A 22,477-nucleotide genomic window follows, 5' to 3' on the forward strand; every position below is an offset into this window, starting at 1 on the left:
ATGACCAATGCATTAGCACGCCGTCCTTGTTACTGACAAAAAAAGAACTTGAGCTTTTGCATGTGCAACCGCTATCTTGAGTGCATAAAAGAAAAAAGTGCTTGTTTCACATGATGTGCGATCAAGTGACTGCGACACGTGCGGGCAATGTTTATAAGAAGCCGTGTTTCTTTCGGAATAAACGTTGTTGAAAGTCAGCGCTTGTGGTGTCTTCTTGTCTCGTCCCTTGTCTACATTTTGCGCTGTTACTAGCAGGGGGGGCATATTTGTTTACTGTCTTTACCCAGTCTCCGCACTGTGTATACTAATAAACGGGGCACAATGCCATGAAATATAAAGTTTGCACTCCAATCACGCAATAAAAGGAAAGTGGACACAATGCAAGTGTCGCATGTATGATCTCAAGCACTGCCGAGCTAAGCTTGCAGCTTACTTTGTCCTGGTTCCACACCTTGACCAATGGGTTGACGCCGCTCTCGTCTGCCTGCACACCAACGTAAGGATCGCCTCAAATAAGGTGAGGCAAGTACATAAAAGCTGAGGAGGCAAGGTGAGAGGCGGGAGGGGCACTTACACCGAGTGTGATGAGCAGCGCGTGGTTGCGCATTTGCTGCACTAGTTCCACTGTCAGTTCGTAGGCACGGAAGGTGGTCAGCTGGAGCTGACGGTTCACGCACACCACATGACCACCAACTTCCCCCAACACAAGCTGGCCTCGGCCGCTTGCGCTGCATGTCACGCTCAGCTCCTGCGCATGACTGCCCATTCAGTTACATTTGCAGCAACAGCGCCGGCGCACTCACCTGGAGCTTGTCGAACGTCTTGTCGCCATCCCGCACCACCTCCTTGTCGAAGAAATTGAATCTGCGCCACTGCGATAGGCCGTTTCCCCAAGTCAGCCGATCACCGACATAAACTTACAAAGCACTCACTCACCTGTTTGAACGCCATTTCTGCCAGCTGGCGCTATGTACTAACAAGCAGGGACAATCACAGCAGCAGTCATCTTTTCTACCTTATAGCTCGGCCTGCCATACAGGCTGAACTCGCTGCGCAGTGAATGTGAACGACCGAAAGCACATCTCGCAGTCCAAAAGCTCTATGAAGTTCTATGCGTGGCCTCCGAGATACTCCTTGGTGAAAAAATAAAAACCAATGCCTCCTTTACTAGATGCCAGCCGCGTTGCTCGCTTTCCCATTGCGGCGACGGTTCCCTTAGTTTGTGGCCTCCGCGATTCGCAGCAACGGCGCGCCGCCGGAGCCGATCGCAAAGGCCACGCTTAGTTGAAGTTAGTTCAGCATAAATTTTGTGAGGCGGCGCTCGTTGCCTTTTCAACTTCCGGCGGATGCGGGCCTCCGAGATGGCAACAGACGCAATGGTAATCTCCGAGGCCGCAGCACGTGACGCAGACGTCCGCCACAAGGGGCGCTCGTTGCCTTTTCGCGGAGGAGAGTAAAGGGAGAGGGCCAGGAACCGAGTTTACGGACAACGCGGCTGGCATCTATTGATAAAAACGTGTATCACCTGTTTACGGTTCATCAAAATGTTTTCGCAGCATTCAACCAGCAAATCAGTATAATCCAAAGGGCGTCATTCATTTTGATGGCGTTTGATCGTTGGTTTGATTTATCTTTGGCATGCCTTTATATTTCGCGTATGGGCAATGGGGTGGCGGTTCTTTGCAGGGAGTTCTGCAGGATCACAAACATTTGGGGTCGTTTTGCTGGGAATCGAGCCCGAGGTCGCGCTTTGGCGGAGCTGAGCTCAAGGACGTTATATATTTTCTGTAGTGGAGGTGACTCTACCATAGAATAAAGAGCCAAAGTTTACTGAAGGGGAACTGTACCATAGCAGCGGCAACGCATACAACCACATTAACTTAGCGGGCCAGCGGGCCAATGCCTCCTTTACTAGATGCCTGCCGCGTGAGCTGTGAAGTTGGTTTCGGTTTCTCTCCTCTCCTCTACTCCACCTGAGTCGGCTGTGAGCGCTAGTTGCGGCGGCTGCTCCAAACTTCAATCACGCACGTTCTCCTGCCTCCGAGATTTCAGCGGCGTCTGTTGCGATCCCGGAGGCAGGACCCGCGGTGCCTCGTCAAGCCATAAAGTTTCCTACAAAATTCTTGTAGGAAACTCTATGTCCGCTACGATCGGAAGACTAGCGACACGGCAGGCATCTATTAGCCCCGAGAACGAACTACAGGGGCGCTGCAAGCGCCGCTCGCGTGACGTTAGGGCAAGGACTCGCTCCTGTCGTCTGCTACAGTTCGGGCATTGTCCGGGCGCTTTCTGCGGTGTTTTCGTTTGTTCGCCTTCGTGCTCTCTGCTTGTATACTTAAGGTGGTCGTCTCAAATATATTTGTGCGACGTCTTCCTTTGCGAACATTTATTCAAAGAGCTAATTTCTTAAACAGCAACGCAGCTCTCAAAGGCAACGCTACAGTTCCAGCCGAAGGAGCGCAAACCAGCCCATTGCGGGATTTTCGTGCGCGGATGGAAAATCGCAAAAACATAGCATACAGGAATCCAGTTATGATACCATACCTGCCGCAGTGCAACAAATATGTCACAAACGCTGGCTATATATGACTTCTACAACAGTTACGTTGATTTTAAACCGCTAAAACAGGTTTGCTCACGACGAGTAGTTCATGGTATAATCGAATGTTTGCATTTCTTCACAGAAACGCTCGGTAGTAACACGGGGACTTAACTAATACTGGAGTTTAGATTCTACAGGCACCACTTGCTTCTTTAAATGCTTGTCAACATTAGGCGGTCCTTCACATGTTTATTTTAAGCGGCGGAAACTTGAAGTAACGTTAATGAAGGCTTACAGATATTTACAGAATACAAATAGGAATGTACCACTATATATTTCCTTTTCCGTGATACATGTTCAATTCACTTGAGAAATTTACTGGTGCTTGTTGCTTGAGGAATATGCATGACGAATCTGTTTGGCGACCTCACACAGGCTGCTCGGCCCAATTTTTTTAGTGAAGTATGCCTGTTGGACCGCATGGCTGCAGCCAGAAAGAAGTCGAAGCGTCAATCATTAGTAGTATGGGACATAGTGAAGATATCGAAATTCCCCCGGTGGAGGGTCAGAAATCAAGTAAAAGTATATTCAAGGCTTGTAGTGCTTTCTTTATGAATGTTTGTGATTGGATTGAAGCAAACTTTATTTAGCCTGCAGTTGGGCAAGGTTCTCTTTTATGTACCGACGAAGCGAATGGTTATCCGTTTGTATAATTAAAGAATGCTGGATCGAGACATCGTGAGACAGAAGGTGCTTGAATTTTACTTTTCTAGGCAGTCTAAGCTGCGCTTTAGTACCTCGAGAATACTTTAGCCATTCCAGTAGGCGCTGTAAAAAATGCTTTATGGTTTCAATTCGAAGTTGTAGTGAACTGATGGGTTTCGCGAACATAGCGTGCCTCGCCATACCGACAGTCGATTGCTTCCGTTATGTGACCAGGGGTGTACCGTTTGTCGATAAAGGCTACTGAGGGCCAGCTTGAAACATTTCATCACTTTCAATTGATTGGCTCTCGATCTTAACAACGAAACTTTTCTCTCAGGTGATTGCTACTAGTTATGCATGGTGTTTGTGAAATGTAAATATTCTACGTGACGCGCCGTCGTGTTAGCAGCCATGAGCAATTCCGTTTTTTGGAGGCCTGTTTCAGAGGGGTATGAAAGTAGCAGCAAACGTTTTCATAAGAAATGCGCGCCTATTTTTTAAGCAATAATGAATGGCCATATGGCCATATTTGAATAGAACAACACACCAGAGTAATAAGAATCATGATGACAGCTTCGCTGGGCAGTGCCTTTCTAACATCGGATAACATGCTGAAGCCAATTACCAAGATTTTTCTTCCATGTAAAATGCAATGTCTCTCATAGCCTAATACTAAGGGAATGTTAAGTGTTTAGCGAGGCATCATACACAACTTCGCGTGTTCAATTTGCAGACATTCTTTTTACGCAAAATTTACGGATAGACATGGCGCATATGTGCATTGCAAGACCAGTAGACCCTTTTAACGCTACATAGCTTGCGATATCCAAGCCGCAATGTTTCTCGACTCACACGCTTTTGAAGAAGAAGCTGTGGTTAAGGTATGGCAGCTGAAAGAAGCCGACGTATTCTTCAATACGTACGGTTCGAGGGGATGTTGCGCCAGCGATACTTTCAACGAGCCCCAGACATCTTAAATGATGTTGGCGCCCGGGGATTGAGGCGGCCGCTCCAAGAGAGTGACTGCGCGCTCTTCTAGCAGTTATTGCACAGCACGAGCAGTGTGGATCGGCGTCCTATCCCGTTAGAGTATATAGTCGCCTTCCAGAAAGGGCCGTCAAGAATGTATGGAATCAGTACGTCGTCTATGACTGCCATGCAGCGATGAACTTACATTCGAGGCGTATCAGTGGGCGTCGCGCAACGCTTAGCAAAGAATACCGGCTCATTTCACGCAGTAACGATGTGATCGGCGCCCTGCACCTGACAGTAGAACGTTTCTCGACAATGCGGCCAGCGCGCGCCGCCGTAGCAGACGACGCCGTTCAAGATCCGGCCCCTCGAGCATCTGCGCGAGCTGCTGCCGCCGCCTGACTCAAGCGCTCGCCGCATCGCGATGCAATGCGCTTCGAGTTTTCCCCTAAGTCTGTACACCGCCCTTCGAAGGAAATGTCCACGCGCACACACCGCGCGCGGCGCGATACACTCTAAGAACAGTTTACACCCTTTGGCTTGCCCCTTCTGCCACACAAAAATAATCGTCATCTGCCTTGATGCGTTTCCTTTCTTTATCGCTGCAAGCCCGGAACTTTCCAGTGACGAACGGCACGCGCGTTATCAGAAGAGGCACTCCAAAGGGTGTAAACTGTTCTGTGCTGATAACGCGCGTGCCGTTCGTTACTGGAAAGTTCCGGGCTCGCAGCGATAAAGAAAGGAAACGCATCAAGGCAGATGACGATTATTTTTGTGTGGCAGAAGGGGCAAGCCAAAGGGTGTAAACTGTTCTTAGAGTGTACGTGCCCAAACACGCGCAGTGCAGGAGGCAATCAAGGCGGCGCGAACGAGAGATGGGAAAGGGGTACCACCCGCTAATAGAATTTTGCTTCGCATGCGGCGCTCTCAACGCCGGCGCAGCAGCGCCGCTCTCGGTGCCGTTCTTGTCTCATGCTACAACACGCGCCTAGGCAGATTTTCTCTCTCGCAACCGATCTTACTCGCGCCTGCGCACACATTGCTGGCGAGGCATTGGCGGCATAGAGTTACTATACTGACTCTAGAGGACAACTCTAAGAACAGTTTACACCCTTTGGCTTGCCCCTTCTGCCACACAAAAATAATCGTCATCTGCCTTGATGCGTTTCCTTTCTTTATCGCTGCGAGCCCGGAACTTTCCAGTAACGAACGGCACGCGCGTTATCAGCATAGAACAGTTCACACCCTTTGGAGTGCCTCTTCTGATAACGCGCGTGCCGTTCGTCACTGGAAAGTTCCGGGCTTGCAGCGATAAAGAAAGAAAACGCATCAAGGCAGATGACGATTATTTCTGTGTGGCAGAAGGGGCAAGCCAAAGGGTGTAAACTGTTTTTAGAGTGTACACTCTCACTCTTAGAAAAATTTACACCCTTTGGGGCTTATCTTGTCCCACAACAATAATCGTCATCCGTCTTGCCCGCGTTTCCTTTCTCTAACGCGGCGAGCCCGGTACTTCCCAGTCAAGAACGGCATGCGCGTTATCAGTGTGACGCAGCATTCTCGACAGGAAAGTAGCGAGCGCCGAGTTTTCAGGAAAGGAAACGCAAGCAAGGCAGATGACGATTATTGTTGTGGGACAAATTTACACCCCAAAGGGTGCAACAGTTTTAAGAGTGCACTCTTAAAAAGGTTGCACCCTTCGGGGTGTATATTTGTCCCACAACAATAATCGTCATCTGCCTTGCTTGCGTTTCCTTTCTTGAAAACTCGGCGCTCGCTACTTTCCTGTCGAGAATGCCGCGTCACACTGATAAGGCACATATATGCCGTTCGTGACTGGAAAGTGCCGGGCTCGCAGCGTTAAAGAAAGGAAACGCGGGCAACACGGATGACGATTATCGTTGTGGGACAAGATAAGCCCCAAAGGGTGCAAATATTTCTAAGAGTGTACATATACCGTCATTCCCATGACGGCACACGGTGCCCCCTTAAGAAACTCCCATAGACGGTGGCGCCAGATTACCCTCTAGGTGTTATAGTGACTCTATGCCAACAATATGCCAACAATAACAAACACAATGGATGGATGGATGGAAGGTAGGAGCGTCCCCTTTGAAACGGGGCTATGGCAGTTGCGACCATGCTCAGATTTTTATTTTGCCTTTTATTTTTATCTCTGTTGTGTGTTAATGAATTTCTCGATTTTCTTTAAATACGTCTTCCTACCCTTTTAACCTTATGTCACCTCTCTGCTTTTGAGCCACCAATCCTCCAATCGCCTTTTGCTAATTTCCACTGCACATTTATTTACATGACTATCATTACCTCGGAACGTACCTTATATAGAACCTCAGGAAGGGTGACTGTGGCCGCATCGACATCGGGATTGATACCATCACATTTTAGTATATATGAGGTGTTCCATTGTTTCTACATATTTACCACACATAGTACATGTGTCTTCTTCTTCGTTAAATTTCTTCTTATAGTTCCGCGTTACAAGACATCCTGATCTAGCTTCAAAGAGTAGGGCATTGCCTCTTGAGTTATCATAAAACGCTTCCTTCCTGATCTGCTGTTTCCAGTATCGATATAGTTCTACACCATGCTTCTTTTCCATTGAATTTATCCAATTTTTACCTTCCGCATTTTTAACCCGTCGTTTAATGCTCTGTCCTTTTTCGTCCTCGTGTCTGGCATACTTACTGGTTAGTTTCCTAGTTCTTTTCCGCCATTGTGAGTCAACGCTCTTTCTGTATAGGTATTTAAACACCAATTAGGTGCCCACCTGTTATCATCCAATTTCCTCAGACGTTTTTCGTATAGGATTTTACTCTAAGCTTCCCGTGCTTCGGATGATGCCCAGCCCATATCACCCTGTACTGCTTCGTTTGTGCTTTTCCCATGGGCACCTAGTGCTAACCTTCCCACAGCTCTTTGATTTACTTCTAGTCTCGACTGAACCTCTGCCCTTAAACACAGGACCGCATTCCCGAAAGTAAGCCCCGGCACCATTACTCCCTTCCAAATGCCTCTCAGTACCTCATACCCGTTGTAACCCCACAATGCCTTATGTTTCGTTATCCCGGCATCTCTCCGCCCTTTTGCTATTAGAGACTGTTCGTGCTTTTCCGTGTACATCTACCCTTTGTTTATCCATACCCCAAGATACTTGTATTCGGCCACTCGGGGTATTTCGTGGCCTTGTATTGTAAGCTCCTGATCAGTTGTATCGTTGAAAAACATCCCACCGGACTTAGCTGCACTAAAACTGAAACCTAAACTGTCTCCTTCGTCCCCACAGTAATTAACCAGAGTTTGCAAATTTTCCTGGCTATCTGCTAACAGTACAATATCGTCCGCATACATTAAACCCGGTAGTCGTTGCTCAACAACCTTTTCGCCTAATATGTACGACAGATTATACCCTAGATTGCTTCGTTGTAACCTTCTTTCCATGCTTATCATATATAAAGCATGAACAAACGTTTATAGATATCTATAAACGTTGGCATGAACAGCAGCGGTGATAGATGACAACCTTGCCTCGACAGTTGTCGTACTCAGGTTAGGGTACAGTGTACTAGTTAGGGCACGGATGGATGGATGGGTGGATGGATGTTATGAGCGTCCCCTTTGGAACGGGGCGGTGGCTTGCGTCACCAAGCTCTTGCTACTATGCTGCCTAATATCCTATCTAGGTTAACCCATGAGAAAAAAAAAAACACGCTATGAACTACCACGTCCAAATTTTCTGATACCCTATTGCGAACTGTGCTTTTGTACGTTTCCGTCCTATGTCGTTTCCCTACTTTTCTTCCACCAATCCTCCAATCGCCTCTTACTGATATTGCGGACCTGTTTGCTTTACCACTGCTCCCGCTGAACCCAAGGGCTTCAAGGAGGCCAGTGGTGCCTAAATCGACCGCTGGATAGATGTCTTCACATTCTAATAAAATATGCTCCGTCGTTTCCCTAGCTTTACCGCAGCAAGCACATGCTTCTTCTTCCTTCTTATATCTCGCTTTATACGTGCGTGTTCTAAGGCATCCCGATCTCGCTTCGATAAGTAATGAGCTTCCCTTTGAGTTATCATAAATGGTTTCTTTCCTAATTTCGTTTTTTCCCCTTAAGTAGTTACTCATGGCAGGTTTCTTTTCCATTGCCGCCACCCATGAGACTAATTCAGCCTCTCTGACTTTCCGCTTGACCTTCTTTGTTGCTGTGTTGCCCACCCCACAGGCCGCATACTTGCTGGTAAGCTTCCTAGTTCTTTTCCTCCACTGTGAATCAATGTTTTGCCTGTACAGATACCTGAACACTCTCCCAGCCCATTTACTTTCCTCCATATTCCTCAGCCGTTCTTCATACTCAATTTTACTGCGAGCTTCCCTCACTTCAAAACTAGTCCAGCCCATATCCCCTTGCACAGCTTCATTTGTAGTCTTCCCGTGAGCGCCCAATGCGAGGCGACCCACTGACCTTTGGTTCCCGTCGAGTCCTGATTGTACCCCTGATTTAAAGCAAACAACCGCATTTGCAAAAGTAAGTCCTGGAACCATTACCCCTTTCCACATACCTCGGAGGACCTCGTACCTATTGTATCCCCATAGCGCTCTGTGCTTCATTATGGCTGCATTTCTCTTCCCCTTGACTGTTATGGTTTTTTCCCGTGTTTCCATATATCCGTTGCCTTCGTTTATCCATATACCAAGGTATTTATATTCTGTTACCCGAGGTATTTCTTGGCCCTGTATCTCCACTGTCTGTTCACTGTTTTCATTGAATACAATAACACCTGATTTTCTAACACTAAATTTCAAACCTAAATTGTTGCCTTCCTGTCCACAGATATTAGCCAGACGTTGCAAATCACTTTGCTTGTTTGCGAGCAACACAATGTCGTCCGCATAAAATAAACCTGGGAGTTGCTGCTCTATTACTGTACCTGCCTATTTGTATGAGAGATTAAACCCGATATTACTTCCTTCTAGCGCCCTCTCCATCCTCACCATGTACATCATAAACAGCAGCGGGGATAAAGGGCACCCCTGCCTCAGTCCCTTGTTGATATGAACTTTCTCCGCGCTCCTCATCCCTTCCCATTCAACGCAAACAGTATTTTCTAGGTAAATCTCTCTCAAAAGCTGTATACAATCGTTACCTAAGCCTTCCCCTTCCAGAATATACCACAAAATGCTGCGGTCTACGTTGTCGTATGCTCCTGTAATGTCCAAAAAGGCCACATACAACGGTCTGCTTTCTGCTTTTGATATTTCAATACACTGAGTAAGAAGAAACAAGTTATCATCCAAACGCCTACCTATTCTAAAGCCATTCTGAAGCTCTCCCAAAATGTCATTATTTTCTGCCCATGCTTGAAGCTTTAATTTGATTGCCTGCATTGCTAGCCTGTATATTACCGATGTAATGGTCAACGGTCTATACGAGTGAATTCTGTCTTTCTCCCCCTTACCTTTATAAATTAAATTCATTCTACTTTGTCGCCAACTGTCTGGTATTCGTCTATCTTTTAAAGTTTTTTCAACTGCTTTCACGAGAGCTTCCTTACTTTTTGGTCCCAGTTCATTTATCAGCCTAACGGGAACCTCGTCTAGCCCTGTGGCTGTGCGCTTAGGAATTTTCTCTTCCGCTTTCTTCCAGTTTAAATTTGTAAGCACTAGCTCCTTTCCCCCTTGGGTCTCTTTCATGCTCTTTTTTTCTTCAAATACAACCTCGTCCTTGCCTTGGAAAGATTCGGCTGTTACTTTTTGGATATAATTTATTGCTGCTTCTCCTTCCAGTCTGTTTTCATCTTCGTCTAGGATATGTTGTTGTATTGTTGTTGATTTCCTGCCTAATAATTTTATGTGATTCCAAAATATTCTAGGTGCGGCCTTCTTTTTCTCACGTATTTCTGACAACCAACTTTCACTTTCACCTTTTAATTTATGGATGGATGGATGGATGGAAGGTAGGAGCGTCCCCTTTGAAACGGGGCGATGGCAGTTGCCACCATGCTCAGATTTTTATTTTGCCTTTTATTTTTATCTGTGTTGTGTGTTATTGAATTTCTCGATTTTCTTTAAATACGTCTTCCTACCCTTTTAACCTTATGTCACCTCTCTGCTTTTGAGCCACCAATCCTGCAATCGCCTTTTGCTAATTTCCACCGCACATTTATTTACATGACTATCATTATCTCTGAACCCTAGGGCCTCAGGAAGGGTGACTGTGGCCGCATCGACATCGGGATTGATACCATCACATTTTAGTATGAGGTGTTCCATTGTTTCTACATATTTACCACACGCAGTACATGTGTCTTCTTCTTCGTTAAATTTCTTTTTATAGCTCCGTGTTCTAAGACATCCTGATCTAGCTTCAAAGAGTAGGGCACTGCCTCTTGAGTTATCATAAAACGCTTCCTTCCTGATCTGCTGTTTCCAGTATCGATATAGTTCTACGCTATGCTTCTTTTCCATTGAATTTATCCAATTTTTACCTTCCGCATTTTTAACCTGTCGTTTAATGCTCTGTCCTTCTTCGTCCTCGTGTCTGGCATACTTACTGGTTAGCTTCCTAGTTCTTTTCCGCCATTGTGAGTCAACGCTCTTTCTGTATAGGTATTTAAACACCTTAGCTGCCCACCTGTTATCATCCAATTTCCTCAGCCGTTTTTCGTATAGGATTTTACTCTGATTTAATTAGGTTATAAAAGCGCCACCTACAGCCGTCGGTTGAACGAAAGTGGGCGCAAGCTGCTCCCATAGAAGCGGATATCTGTACAGGTCTCGAGTTCCAATAGGTCGTGTGCTGGCCAGTCTCGCATTCGTGGCCCACGTGCGGTGCCAGTAGGTTGTGTAATGAGCCATTATTGCTATTAGGAAATAGAAAAGCCTAAGATCAAGAAAGCTCTTTCGATACAGGCTAGCACGGAACGCTCCATTCCAACGTTGCAGCAGTTAGTATTCTGAGTATGCCGCGGGCGTGGAAAGGAATCACCCGCACGCCTAGGCGTTACAAGGAGGCTGCGCGCATCGTTGACGCCCTGAACACGTCCTCGGAATCTCTTGAGTCTTTGGTGACTAGTTCCCGCATGCCGGTGAGTGAGGCTGAGCACACGCCGAGATAAACTGCTAGTGTTCTCGCCGACATCGCATCGTTCGAAAACCTAGCAGTGTGCATCGTTATATCCGTACCAATTCTCATGTGCGCTGTTCACTGGGTGTGAACTTGTAAAAATAGATGTGTACCTGCATGTCTATTTGCCTACGTTCCGTTCGTAACGCGATATCGCAACTTCACACTTGGTAAGCACGAAGAAAGAAAAGTCGTAGTTTCGCCCGAAAGGCGAAGCACCGATTGCGATAGAAAATTAGTAGATAGCTATACGAAGTAAGGATAGTAGTTTTATAGGCCGTATAAACATGTAAATATTCGCTTACTAACCAAATATGTAATGTGCAAGCGCGACTGAACGGTGACGTGGAAAGACAGAGACGGTGCTCTCTGTGTGTGTCTGTTTATTTCTACGTCCTCGTTCAGTTGCGGCTGCACATTTATCATACGTATTCAAACCAACTAGCCTGCTCACGTTTTCAACCACGGTGTCACGCGCGCACAGTAAACATGAACACATATCGCTCGATGAGCGCGGAAACTCGCTGTCAAAATGCTGGAGTGAGGAATCGCGGCAGCAGCAGTTCTCACGCTTCAACGTGAACGAAATGTCGAAAGCACAGCTCATACGATGCTACCGGCACTACGCGCACTCTGCAAACATCGCAGACCGCTTTGGGGTCCGCGCGGGCGCGTGGTCGACCACAGCCACCCGAAGTGAGCGGACGTGCCGTCGGCGCTCTCCGGACCCCGAAATCTGCCCGAAGAGAACGTACGTGCCGTCGGCGCGCACTCCGAACCGATCCGACGTGAGCTTTGCCCGTCGCCCCCTGCCCGGGCATCCCGAGGTGCCGTGCGCTGCGTGTGCCAGTCACCACGTAATACGCACGAATCCCCTCCGTTTGCGCCGCTACCGACCGCTAAACCTACATCCGAACTTTTTTGGACCACATCGATGTCGGAAAGTCTGCTCATGGCCAGCCGCCGCACTTGGTCTTGCCTCGCTAATCACTGGTAGCGCACCCACCCCCAACAGCCATGGAGGTGCAATCGCAGGGCGAAGACCTCGACCTGACAACGTTCAGACCCAGTGAGTGGACCACGATACTCCGCGCGTACAAGGGAGGCAAACCAAACCCGGAAACGCTGGTTATGCCTCCTCATGCAGCCCCTGTTCGAGATAAACCTGCCGCGCCCGCCGTCGCTGCTCAGGCCGACACTGCCCCTGCGACCTTCAAGCCGACATACCGTGCTTAACAACAACAGCTTCGCGTGACGCACGCAATCGCATTGTGAAGTAAGCAACTTGCTTCACTCCCTCCCGGCACTATAAGGGTAGTCTTCCGACCAAGAGGAGGCCTCGCTTTGAACGGAGCCATGGCGCTGCCACTCATGAAAGTTCTGCGAGTCACCGCCGCTGACCGGGACCTAGGAGAGTTTCACCTCCGGATTCACCCGACGAATAACACCTTCACGGTCGCTACACCTCACGAGTCAACGGCCCTTCACCTCGTCCAACTCAAGGAAGTGGTCCTTCAAGAAACCAGTTACCCCGTCGCCGCCTACATCGCACCGCCGCCCGCTGCTGCGCGCAGAGTCATCTCGCAAGCCTACTGGGCGGAAACACCCGAAGAGATGCTACAAGACCTCCAGACTCGCAACCTGGAAGCTGATATCATCGCAGCCTGCAGAATGGGTAGGACCCTCTCCATATTGATCACATTTGCGCATGGCCCAGTCCCTCACACTATACGCTACATGAGTGTAGTGCATAGATGCACGATGTACAAGGGAAGTCCAGACGCGTGCACAAACTGTCATCGACTGGGCCACAGACACGACGTGTGCCCCCACCCCAAGAGTGGTCTCTGCCCGCCGTGCGGGGACAAGCATGAGCGGCAAGATGTTCCCTCCTGCATCCCGATCTGCATTCTCTGTGGGGGGCAGCACCTCACGGCCACCGGCTCGTGCAAGGCAAGAAATGCCGCCACCAAACAACTTAGCCCACCGCCCCAGAAGACAAGGTTTCCTACCAAGAAGGACTTTCCCCTGCTTAACACGACCCTCCCGTCTACCTCTACATGGGCTTCCAAGGTTGCCAAGAGGAATATCATGACCTCCCAGGAGTCGGACGTGAAGGCTCTGCGGGATGAGGTAAGGCAGCTCAAGGCAGCCCTCTCTACCTCCACCCCTGCTCTAACCCCCACTCCACCATCCCCATCTTCCTCATCCAACCTGTCCGACCAACCTCAGAAAAAGAGGAGGCCTGATGAGAGCCCAGTCCAACCTATAGACCTGGAAGCCAAATTTCAGGACCTCGCCCAAAACCTAGAATCCAAGTTCACAGAGCGCATTACTGCGCAGGTCACTGCACAGTGCCAGACTATGATTGAAGCTACCATTACCGGTATAATAGATAGTCATATCTAGCATCATGGCCAAGGTTGAGGAGCGTTCAACCTTATATCTGGACTCTCAGCGGCCTCTCCTCCCGCAGTCCCACCTTCTGCACTCCTCCTTCGCCCTGCCACCTTTCAACGTGGCTTCTCCAAGGCACCATAATTCCTTACAAATTATTCCATGGAATTGCAGGGGCTTTCGGCGAAAGCGCGACCCTCTGCAGCAGATTATCGCCAACTCTTTGTCCCCACCAGACATTATCGCTATCCATAATGCCAATGTTTGCAGGCAACTGCCAGGATACGCCGTTATCCCCTCTGACTCCACTGATCTTCCTCGGGTGGTTACATACGTCTGTAACACCTTGCATTACGCGGAGCACGACGTTACCTCCCCTATTGCTCAAACCTTCATCGAAATTTTACCCCCCACCCCTGCACAATCTCCCCTGTTCATGCTTAACTGCTATCTTCTCCCACGACAGCCGATTCACCTACTTGTTCCACTCCTCAAATCCGTAACCCAAATGGCCGGATCAAACCCCCTACTGGTTGCCGGTGACTTTAACTGCGCTCACGTGGACTGGGGCTATCGATGCACCAACCACAGAGGCACAGTTTTATACAATAATACGCTATTACTTCACCTGACCATCTTTAATGATTTTAGCCTACCTACATGGGTTGGTAACAGTGTTACTGCTGATACTAGCCCAGACCTCACGCTTGGTAGAAACTTGGCTCACCTACAGTGGGAAAGAACGCAAGCCACACTAGGCAGCGACCACCACCTGATTCGCATAGCGGTGAACTATCGCCGACCTCAGCGCAAATTTACCGTTAGGCACACTAATTGGGATCAGCTCCGTAAATTTAGGCAAGTGCAGCCAGCACAGGGCCCCTTCGACCTAGACACCTGGACTACTCAGTTACAGAAGGACATTCGCCAACATACTCAAACGCTCGATACTACCCCAGACACCCCCGTTATCGACAGTAAGCTCGCCCACCTTCTTGAAGCTCAAGAGAACATAACGCGAAGGTGGAGAACACAAAAGCACAACAGGAAACTAAAACTCAAACTCACCCAGCTTCAATCCCAAATAGAGCACCATAGTGCCACTCTTTGCAAAGCTAACTGGGCTCAGGTTTGTGATGGCCTCCGAGGCAATCTCTCCACAACCCGCGCTTGGAACCTGTTACGCCATATGCTCGATCCCACGCAATCTAAAACTCAAACGCGTCTTAGCATTCACCGCCTCACTCATAATCATCGGCAGGACACCGACGCCTTCCTCGCGCAGGTGAAATGCACCTATACCACCCCAGGTCCTCCTCGCAAACATCCTGAGTACACAGGCTCACCCCAACCACAGCTTGACGCTCCTGTTACAGAATCTGAATTTTGTGCAGCCCTATTGAAATTGCGCAATACCACACCCGGGGAAGATCAAATTACGAATGCTGCCATCCGAAATCTTGATGATGCCTCCATATCTCACCTCGTTGCCTACTTTAACGAGTGCTGGGAGGCAGGTACCCTCCCTGCCTCCTGGAAGCATGGAAAAATTATATTTATCCCAAAACCCCACAAGCCCATCACCCTCGAGAACATCCGCCCCATTTCTCTTACATCTTGTCTCGGCAAGACCTTTGAGCACATAATCCTCGCCCGACTGACAACGTACATGGAAGAAAATCACCTTTTCCCCCACAGTATGGTCGGCTTTCGTGTGCATCTATCTGCGCCGGATGCCCTACTTCAAATTACGCACGATGTGCTTGATGATACCAAACCCCATCTTACTAAAGCCATCCTGGCGGTTGACCTCATTAAGGCATTTGACAGAATTCGACACGCTGCCATCTTACGGGAACTGCAGGAACTACAGGTAGGCCCTAAGACCTACAACTACGTTCGCGCCTTTCTCTCTGGCCGCACTGCCTCCTTGCACATTGATCAGCTCAGCACACCCTCTTATACGCTCGGTGAATTTGGAACCCCGCAAGGCGCAGTCCTCTCCCCCCTTTTATTTAACATTGCTCTCATCCCCTTAGTCCAGAAGCTCAATCTCATCCCACACCTAAAACATACTCTGTACGCTGATGATATTACCGCATGGACCACTCATGGCTCAGACGGGGAAATTGAGGAAACTCTACAATTAGCAGTCGACACGATCTCCGCTCACGTATCATCTATCGGACTCGAATGTTCCCCCTCTAAGTCCGCGCTCCTCCTAATTAGACCAAAATCTGCCGCCAACTCACCCATCCAAATCACTTTACAAGGATCCCCTATCCCCATCACTCCCACCCTGCGCATCCTTGGCCTCTACCTGCAGGATTCCGGACGCAATGATCATACCCTTAAAACACTCAAGGCCTCCACGCAATCAGTGTTGCAGCTTCTACGCCGCGTATCTTCCCTGCACAAGGGTTTAGACGAAGCAGACAACATGAAAGTGTACATGCTTTTACGCTTAGCCGCATTCTGTACGCCACTCCATATCTCAAGCTGAACTGCACGGAAACCGAGCGCGTGAACGCCATGATCCGCCTTGCAACTAAGGCAGCCTTCAACTTGCCTCGCAGTACTAGCACAGCCAAACTCCTTGCACAAGGCATGCATAACACGCTTCCTGAACTAGTTGAGGCACACCTTCAGACGCAGTATTTAAAACTTGCCGCGAGCGCCACTGGCCGCCATATCCTCGCCTCCCTTCGCATCAACATACCCGCTAATCAGTCAACCCTTATGGCCATTCCTCGACACATTCATGCACCCCTTGTAGTGAAACCCCTTCCTCGAAACGTCCATCCCCAATATCACATCTCTCGCCGCGTAGCTCGCGCAAATGCCCTCCACAAGTATTACGGACAGGTCGAGAAAGCCATCTGGGTGGACGCCGCATGTACAACGCATGAAGCTGTAGCAGTTGCTTACAACCCAACCTTACCCCGACCCCTAACTCACCATCTTCCCTCGGGCTCTACACCTGAGGAAGCAGAGGAGACCGCCATCGCCTTAGCCCTTGCCCTTTCGGATGCTGAATACATCTTTAGCGATTCAAAGACTGCTTTGTCCAACTTTGCCAGAGGCAGAATTCACAACCCTGCCTGGAACTTGTTGAACATCCCTACCCAGAATTTACCACGTAGGGTTGAGCTCCGGTGGGTGCCGGCTCACTCTGGGAACCCCGGAAACGAGGCTGCTGATAAATTGGCCCGAGGTTTAATTTGCCGGGCTCAGGACAGCCTCGATCCGGGTTTCTTGAGGGAGCGGGTACACAGCTTTGCGGAGCTCACGCAAATACCCCGTTTGGACCGTCGGTCTTACCCTCCTCCCCACTCCTCCCTGACGCACTCCCAACAGATCCTCGGAGACACCTCCAGACCCGCTCTCTCCCATCCCCTCAGCTGCTATCCCACTACTGTGGCACCTCCCCTACATGCTCCCTATGCGGAGACCCTCACGCCACACTCTCCCACATCCTTTTTGGCTGCCCTGCCGATCCTCCCCCGCAGGGACACCCCGCCATCTCAAGCTGGGAGGACTGGGAGGTCCTGCTCTCGTTTACGGACCCGACATCGCAGGTTACTGCGGTGGCTCGGGTGGCACGTGGCACGTGCGACAGGAGAGGGCACGCTTGGGCTATGCGCTTGCTCTCGCTCACGCGTGATTGGGCCGTGTTCGCCTGCTCAACCTCGCACGTACAGCATGCGCGCCCGGCAACGATATCATCGCCCTTGGACTTTATGCGGAACCTCAAGGCGATGCCGACGGCAGAAATGCGCTTGGATTGTCCATATAATTGCTATCACAATAAAGGTTTGATAGCGGCAGACTTTTCTCAAGTGATATATTTGTTGGTCAAGATGTGTTTCATGTTGAATTCCAATGGCGGAGTCGGAGCAAGTTTTTTTGCTCGTCTCGGAGCAAGTTTGTTCCAATGACAGAGTGAGGGTGGGAGTAAGGTGTTCCAATGAGAGAGTTGGAGTGGATTCCAATGAGAGAGACGGAGTCACTTCGTGGAGCAGAAAAAGATGCTCCGCCAATATCGGCAGAGTGGACCGGAACTCTGCGTGACGTATTTCCTTTACCACGTTTGCCTGCTGGGAGGCGCTACCGGTCACAACTCGCGAGAAAGCAAAAGCTGGTACACGCTTGGCAAGATATTCATTCCGCACTTTTAAATATACAACAGGTGAACGGCGCTGAAGAGACAAACCACCGGTGCGGCTGTGCTGGGACCAAACAGCGGAGGGAAATGACAACACGCAAGGTATCCTGGGTGACTCAGCGATAGAAGTTCCGCTTCTGCCTTGCTGCGGTGGCGCAGATTGTGTTCCACTCGCGGATTTGGAGGCGTTGCTCTACGCCAGAGTCGAGTGCTCGCTTGCGGAGTCTGTCGGCTGCTCCGACTCCGCCACTGGAATTCAACATCAGAGATGCTTTGTAGCAATCACTGACTGGTGTTCGAATTGGGGAATAGAGCTGAGTGTGGAAAAAAAATGCTCTTTTATGCATAACAAGAAAAAAATCTTCGATCAACTTTCATTACCAGCTTGAAAAGAAAACTCTCCCCAAAGTCAAAAAATATAAATACGTAAGCGTTACTCTTGCCAGTAACATCACATGGACATCGCATATCTCGGATATTTGATCAGCGGCATTAAAGAAACTGTGGTTAAGAGGAAGCTTAAATACGCACCTATAAGAACTGAAATATTAGCCTACAATGCAATAGTGAGATCTAAATTGGAATATGCTGCTGAAGTTTGGGACTCGCATACTAAAAAGACGTTATGGAACTTGAGCGAGTCCAGAGGAAAGCTGTGAGATTTATATACAGAACATATGCCAGGAAAGATTCCCTGTCCTCGTTATGTTACAAAACAGAATGCAGGCACTATAAACATGCAGAAAAATTGTCTTGTACTACTACACAATACTCATTAAGAAAAAATATGGCAGTATCCGGTTCTGTATGTTGGCCTACTACGAGAACACGACACAGTCGCAAATATTTGCTTGCACCAATTTTCGCTAGAAGAAACGCTTGGAAGTACGGTTTCATTATCCCTCATATGGTGAGCAAGTGAAATTCACTTCCCATTGGTGTAATTGAGTCAAATGATTTAATGACTGAATTGGCAAAGCATTTTTGTGAATTTAAGGGATGTCAAAGTGTGATCCTTGCTTCTTTTTATGCGTTATGTTCATTTTATGCAGCATTATTTACACTTGTCTGTACTTTATTTTTGCTTGCTTAAAGGCCCCTCCTGCTTAGGCCAAAGTTTGGCCTAAGGTATCACTAAAAAAAAATAAAGAGAATTCACTTGCAACCGATGGGGTGCAGTGCACAAACCAGGAAGTGCTCTTGTGCTGCTATTTCGGTGCATGTTTCACAATCAAGCTGTAGTACTGGGATCCTAAATATCGCTAAAAATACAAGGCAGGCATTACGCATGGCGCTAACTGCAAAGTACTTATTTCGAGAAACGTATACGTCTTTATCTGGGCCTCTTGCGTATGATGTCATATATGCAGCTCGTATAGATGAAAATACAGATAAGCCGGTTCCACCAGAGAAAGTGATGGGGAAACTTGAATGCCTGTCTGCTAAATTTTGAAAATTAACTGCTTAACGTGTTGTCTGTTCTGTTGATCTGCCCACAAGACTGCTCTGGCCAAGCAACAGCGCATGTGGGCGTGGGTACCTCAATAATGCGTTGCTTTCTGTGGCTGGTTATTGCGGCAAGGACCCGCATTCCTTATGGGCACATTTTGAAAATGCCTACATTCACTACACCAACACTTAGTCCTAAATTTGTATGAAAAATGGCTTTAGGCAGCTTTTCGATAGTTCTTTATGCTACAGAATGTGGGGTTTTGTTACTGTTACCCCACTTAATGATTTTAATGTTATAAATTGCAGTTTGCATCTTCCAAACTGTTCCATTAATAAGACACATGTGCTACATACTGCTCCAAAATTGGAATTTCTTTGCTATGGTCTGCTCCAGAATGAATTTTTACCTGCTCTAAAAACTGTTACAAAATGACCTTGGGCATTCCTACCCCTGAAGTACTTCAAGCACTCGAACCAATTCTTTATATTGAGTACTCACGTTTTTGCTTGCCTTTATTGAAATCTGTACTGTGCATTTTACATGTTTTCCTGTTCAGTTCTGTTAGCTAAATCTATAGGAATGGGGCTTCCGCACTAGTAATAGCAAAGCGCTGCTGCTGTCGCCACCAAGGGTGACCGCGGCAAAAACGGGGTCAATTGGCTACTGCCATAGATAAGGAACAATGCTGACTGTGAAGGACAGTCATATTTGATTCATCCCTCTTTGCTGCAATGCACCTTGTCAGAAGCTAGGTACACCCATAGTAGATAAGTGAACAATCCCCTTTCACTTCCATGCCAACCACTTGTCTGACCACATGCTTGACGAGGTCACCGGCATTTTCTTCGACAGTGATAGTGACTTTTTTCTGAAGATTTTTAGTAAGACTAAACAAAGGCATATAAACAAATGAACCTTCGGCTACAATGTCTTTTTCTTCTTTTTCTTGTGTTTATTTAATTTTTGTCAACTTTTTTTTTATTGTATGCCGCAAGTTAGCCCACTGCCTCTTTTCACCCGCTTTGCTCTAGATCTTAGGTGGGCTATCTCTCAGGATATTACTGTAGTTATGTATTTAATCAATTTAATATATGCTCTATAATAACATGTTTGCTGTTTCCAGCTTAAAGGAATGCAAATGAGTGTGAAACTGTTCACAAGTGCTGTCATTTATTCTTGTTGCCTTCATAAGTTTCCCTTCGTTGCCACAGAAAGCCGTGCATGAGTATAGCAGTCTCAAGGACTTCTACATGCAGTACCGAGATTGATTGATTGTTTATGACATGGCCAGTGTCCTTCCCTTCATCTGTCCAACGAAATCTTAATTTTATAGAAAACATTTGATAGTACTTTGTCACCAGTGCGTCAAATATACATCAATGAGCTACAGCCCCACTTGGAGGCCCTTTGCAGCCTATATGCCAATGACCTCCCACATTACTGTAATGTTGAATGTGGAACACCAGTGATTGTTGGCCCCTTTGCTGGACATCATCCTCTCAAGAGGACAAGAACTAGTTAATGGGACGGCAGGCTGAGCAAGTTGATAGGTGCACGTGCTACAGAAAGGCAGGTATGCAAAACATGCACAAAAGGAGGACTGCTCAAAACAGCAACTGTTGACTGAAAAGGCCACACAGTGGTGGAAAAGGAAAAAGACAACACCTACCTGTGAAGGTAGTTCTTGTGTCTTCCTCCTTTGCATCGTGATGCAGATTCAGTGGGAAAAGAGATGGAACAAATATAAACAGAAAAAAGTAGCTGCGCAACCTTTCAGGTGATAGCCGCCATTTTTGTTTTCTCATTCTTCTAGAATCCTGTGTTTCGTATGCCTGCCTTTTCTGTATGTACTTAGTCTCCAGCCCTCAACGTACTATTGTGGGTGCAGAACAAGACCCAGCTGGCGGCACTGGTGATACAAGTATCTAAGAAGCTGCCAGTCTTGGAGGCAGTGGTTTCACAGAGCCCACTTCTGGATGAGGGCCTGCCTAAGGCCTTAGCATTGGTTCTGGTGCATGAGGCACTGTTTGGGGTGCGGCCTCTCCCTCCAGGGATGTGTGCCCGTGCTGACCAGGTGCTTGCTTGCCGGCCCCAGCTTGAGAAGGCTCTGGCAGATGTGTCCAGGAAAGGGAAAGGTAATACTGACACTTTTGGGGTGGCCTCGTGCGTGATGCAGGCTTGCTGAGCTGAGAGGCCATGGCAGGCCCACTGGCCACACTTCTGCTGTACACGGCGCTCATGGTGACACTCCCGCTGGGTGCCTTCTTCGGAGCCCAGTGGGCGCTGGCTGAGCTGTGGCATGCATCGGCTACGGCCTGCTCTGTGGGTGCCACCGTGGCCAGTGTGCTCTGTGTCCACCTGGTCCTTGGCCTGTTTGTCTACGAGGCTTACCACGAGGCCACCCCTGCCCCGGATGAGAAGATAGACTGAGAGTGTGCTCCTGCGCAGTTTTGCCAGCATCATTGCCTCGCTACGCTCGTGTCAACACTCTACTGCTGAACACGTCTACCGTGATAAGACACCTGGAGCAGCAGGGCTTCCGGTGGGTGCGTTACCCACGCCGACGTGGACTACCGTGGTTCTTGGAGCGAGTGCGCCACTTAGAGCCACATGAGTTCCTCAAGGACTTTCACCTACGTGATTGGCTTGTGTTTGGCACTGGCGCGAAGCTGAACATGCTGGACCTTGTGGAGAACTTGCAGCTTCTACTGCAGGACAAGGTATGTGTGTTTCACTCACAACAGAGGTGCATGGGGTGCACATTCTCGGATGGTAACTTTCAAGGGTGTTACTTTCAGCATGAGACAACTGATGGAGTGGATGAAATAGATGAGTGGGTAGATGCACTTTCAGTTTTCAGTTTCCCACCATGTAGTGCATCAAGTGCAGAGAGGACTAAAGACGCTGTCACTTGAATTTCTTTCACAATAGTCAGATGGCTGCCCGTTCTCAGATCGTATGAGCACTTTCTGTTGGACTCACAAAAGAAAACAACACTCATTGTTTGGGCAATTTCCACTGTAAACACCATGCAAATAAACAATATATTTAAATATACACACAGTATAAAGGTTACTATATATTATATTTTTGAAAGAGA

General features: G+C 48.2%; 2 protein-coding genes across 7 annotated transcripts in view; one reads left to right on the plus strand and one right to left on the minus strand.

The window, feature by feature from the left end:
• Window positions 1-1,178, minus strand: part of Vps11 (vacuolar protein sorting 11) — a 152,533-nt gene extending 151,355 nt beyond the window's left edge. For 2 of the 5 annotated variants that reach the window (XM_065435341.2, XM_065435346.2), the window contains exons 1-4: window positions 937-1,176; window positions 804-872; window positions 575-748; window positions 434-484 (exon numbers count right to left, since the gene is read on the minus strand). In XM_065435341.2, the coding sequence (XP_065291413.1) occupies window positions 434-484; window positions 575-748; window positions 804-872; window positions 937-951 (309 nt within the window). In that variant the 5' untranslated portion in view covers window positions 952-1,176. Of the gene's footprint in view, window positions 1-433; window positions 485-574; window positions 749-803; window positions 873-936 lie in introns of all 5 variants that reach the window. The other 3 variants (XM_065435343.2, XM_065435345.2, XM_065435342.2) reach the window with 3 other exon arrangements.
• A 9,304-nt stretch (window positions 1,179-10,482) lies between these two features.
• Window positions 10,483-22,477, plus strand: part of Nsun5 (Nop2/Sun-like domain containing protein 5) — a 45,668-nt gene continuing 33,673 nt past the window's right edge. The window contains exons 1-3 of one of the 2 annotated variants that reach the window (XM_065435352.2): window positions 10,483-11,324; window positions 21,266-21,512; window positions 21,826-22,097. In XM_065435352.2, coding sequence (XP_065291424.1) covers window positions 11,199-11,324; window positions 21,266-21,512; window positions 21,826-22,097 — 645 coding nt within the window. In that variant the 5' untranslated portion in view covers window positions 10,483-11,198. Of the gene's footprint in view, window positions 11,325-17,996; window positions 18,027-21,265; window positions 21,513-21,825; window positions 22,098-22,477 lie in introns of those variants that run through there. The other variant, XM_065435351.1, reaches the window with a different exon arrangement.

Source organism: Dermacentor albipictus, chromosome 2 (genome assembly GCF_038994185.2).
Source record: "Dermacentor albipictus isolate Rhodes 1998 colony chromosome 2, USDA_Dalb.pri_finalv2, whole genome shotgun sequence".
Classification (NCBI taxonomy): domain Eukaryota; kingdom Metazoa; phylum Arthropoda; class Arachnida; order Ixodida; family Ixodidae; genus Dermacentor; species Dermacentor albipictus.